At 35.3% G+C, this 1,896-nt stretch overlaps 1 protein-coding gene across 1 annotated transcript in view; it reads left to right on the forward strand.

Moving 5' to 3' along the window:
- The first annotated feature begins 124 nt into the window (after window positions 1-124).
- LOC107577346 (UDP-glucose 6-dehydrogenase-like) overlaps window positions 125-1,896 on the forward strand; it is an 11,555-nt gene continuing 9,783 nt past the window's right edge. The window contains exons 1-2 of the mRNA XM_016263432.1: window positions 125-244; window positions 721-851. Of these exons, the coding sequence (XP_016118918.1) occupies window positions 730-851 (122 nt within the window). The 5' untranslated portion in view covers window positions 125-244; window positions 721-729. The remainder of the gene's footprint in view (window positions 245-720; window positions 852-1,896) is intronic.

The raw sequence follows: 1,896 nt of genomic DNA on the forward strand, positions 1-1,896 counted from the left end.
ACACCAAATAATGTTCTTTTTAGCAACCTCATATGACCCCTTTAATTCCTCATTATTGGTGCTGTTTATGATATGATAGAATGAGATTCACGCAAACAAATGTGAGTTGTGCTTCAGTTGGCCTTCAGTTGTGTTTGTGTCTGTATCAGGTTTTGGAGGAAGTTGTTTTCAGAAGGATGTGCTGAATTTGGTGTATCTGTGTGAGGCACTGAATCTCCCAGAGGTTGCTTCATACTGGCAACAGGTAAACTTCACTTTGAATGCTTATTTAGTAAGTCTTGATGGGATATGTTGGCTTTGTGCGAGTCATCATTCAGTGGAAAGACGCATCAAGTCAGATTTAGCTTCACGTAAAATCATCAAATGGTTGACGGATCATGTCACAGCATGTTTGAATGTGTGGAGATGCACATGGGAAGTGAGAAGTGGCTGTTGAAAATTCAGCTTGGCCATCATCGGAATAAATAACATTTTAATATATACTAAAATAGAAACCAGTTATTTTAATTGTAATGATATTTCACAATATTACAGTTTTTAATGGTGTGCTCAAATAAATACATCCTTGGTGAACATAAGAGATTTATTTCAAAAACATTTAAAAGTCTTACCAACCAAAAACTTTCATATGATAACTTGTCATACGAAAACTCATTGATATCAGAAATTAAGTTTGATTAATTTTGTCTAACCTTTTACTCTGTGCTTCCTTATGTTCAGGTGATTGACATGAACGAATATCAGAGAAAGAGATTTGCCTGTCGGATCATTGACTGCCTGTTTAACACCGTTACAGGGAAGAAAATCGCTTTGTTAGGTTTCTCCTTCAAGAAGGACACGGGAGACACCAGGTACATACAGGGATACTTTGAACCAGTCTGTTTTATTTATGACAAGTCAAAAGCTGTGTCTTTAACTTTTACCTACAAAACACAGACCATGAGATGTCAGAGCATGAGTTAACCATCAACTTTGATTGTGTAATGAAGATTACACACAGTTTTCCTTGGTTTGAACTATATCCTATTAAAACCATGCAGACTTAAAACCCTGCAATACATGCGTAAACACACCTGTGCCACCCATGACCTTTATCTAGAGTTACTGAGTATATGTCATGCCTCTGCATGTGGATTGTTTCAGAAGAGAATTATGACTGTTGTTTTTTTAACCTCCATTCAAGACCTAATAGAATGGGGCATGAACACAAGCTTATAACAAATCCCTTCAATAACTAAGTGGGGTCCAAAGTCTGATACCACTAGTGAAAATAATTATATTATTAGCATGACAATTTGTCACACAGTTGTGTGAAAAGTTTCACATGAATTTCAGAATGTTTTATTATTTAATATGTCCATCTTTTCCTAATGGGAGCAGCATTTAAGGTAATATGAACTCCAGAATTTTATGCAATACCTGGTGATCATGTTATGCAGCACAATTTAAGCATGATTCATGGCATTAATCATTCCTAGATTAACAGCATTGATGGAAGCAAGGAAATCTGACTTTTAGTGCAAAGGTGTGAATGGCACAAATTTACTTATTTTATTAGTGATATAGAACTAATGCAAAATCATAAATGTTTATTACACTGTTAGTTCCAATCTTCGAGTGTTGATGTTCAGACAAACAAGTCTTTTTACTGTATCACTCTGCTTTTCTTTGCCTTAGTCGAAGGCATTTTTACATTGTTTCACCAGTAGGTGCCTACAAGTGAATTCTAATAAGTAATTGAATTATTCACTTAATTCGTCAGTCAATTCTTTCAAAAACAGTGATTCATTTAGAAGGAAAGCACCACTACTTTGTGTTGTTCAGAGATGCGCGAATGTTTGTTCTGTTGGACTTCGTTTAGAGGTATTTTCAATGGAAGCTCAAAAAAAGGCAAAT

This window comes from Sinocyclocheilus grahami, unplaced genomic scaffold (assembly GCF_001515645.1).
Source record: "Sinocyclocheilus grahami isolate Dianchi unplaced genomic scaffold, SAMN03320097.WGS_v1.1 scaffold5802.1, whole genome shotgun sequence".
NCBI lineage: Eukaryota > Metazoa > Chordata > Actinopteri > Cypriniformes > Cyprinidae > Sinocyclocheilus > Sinocyclocheilus grahami.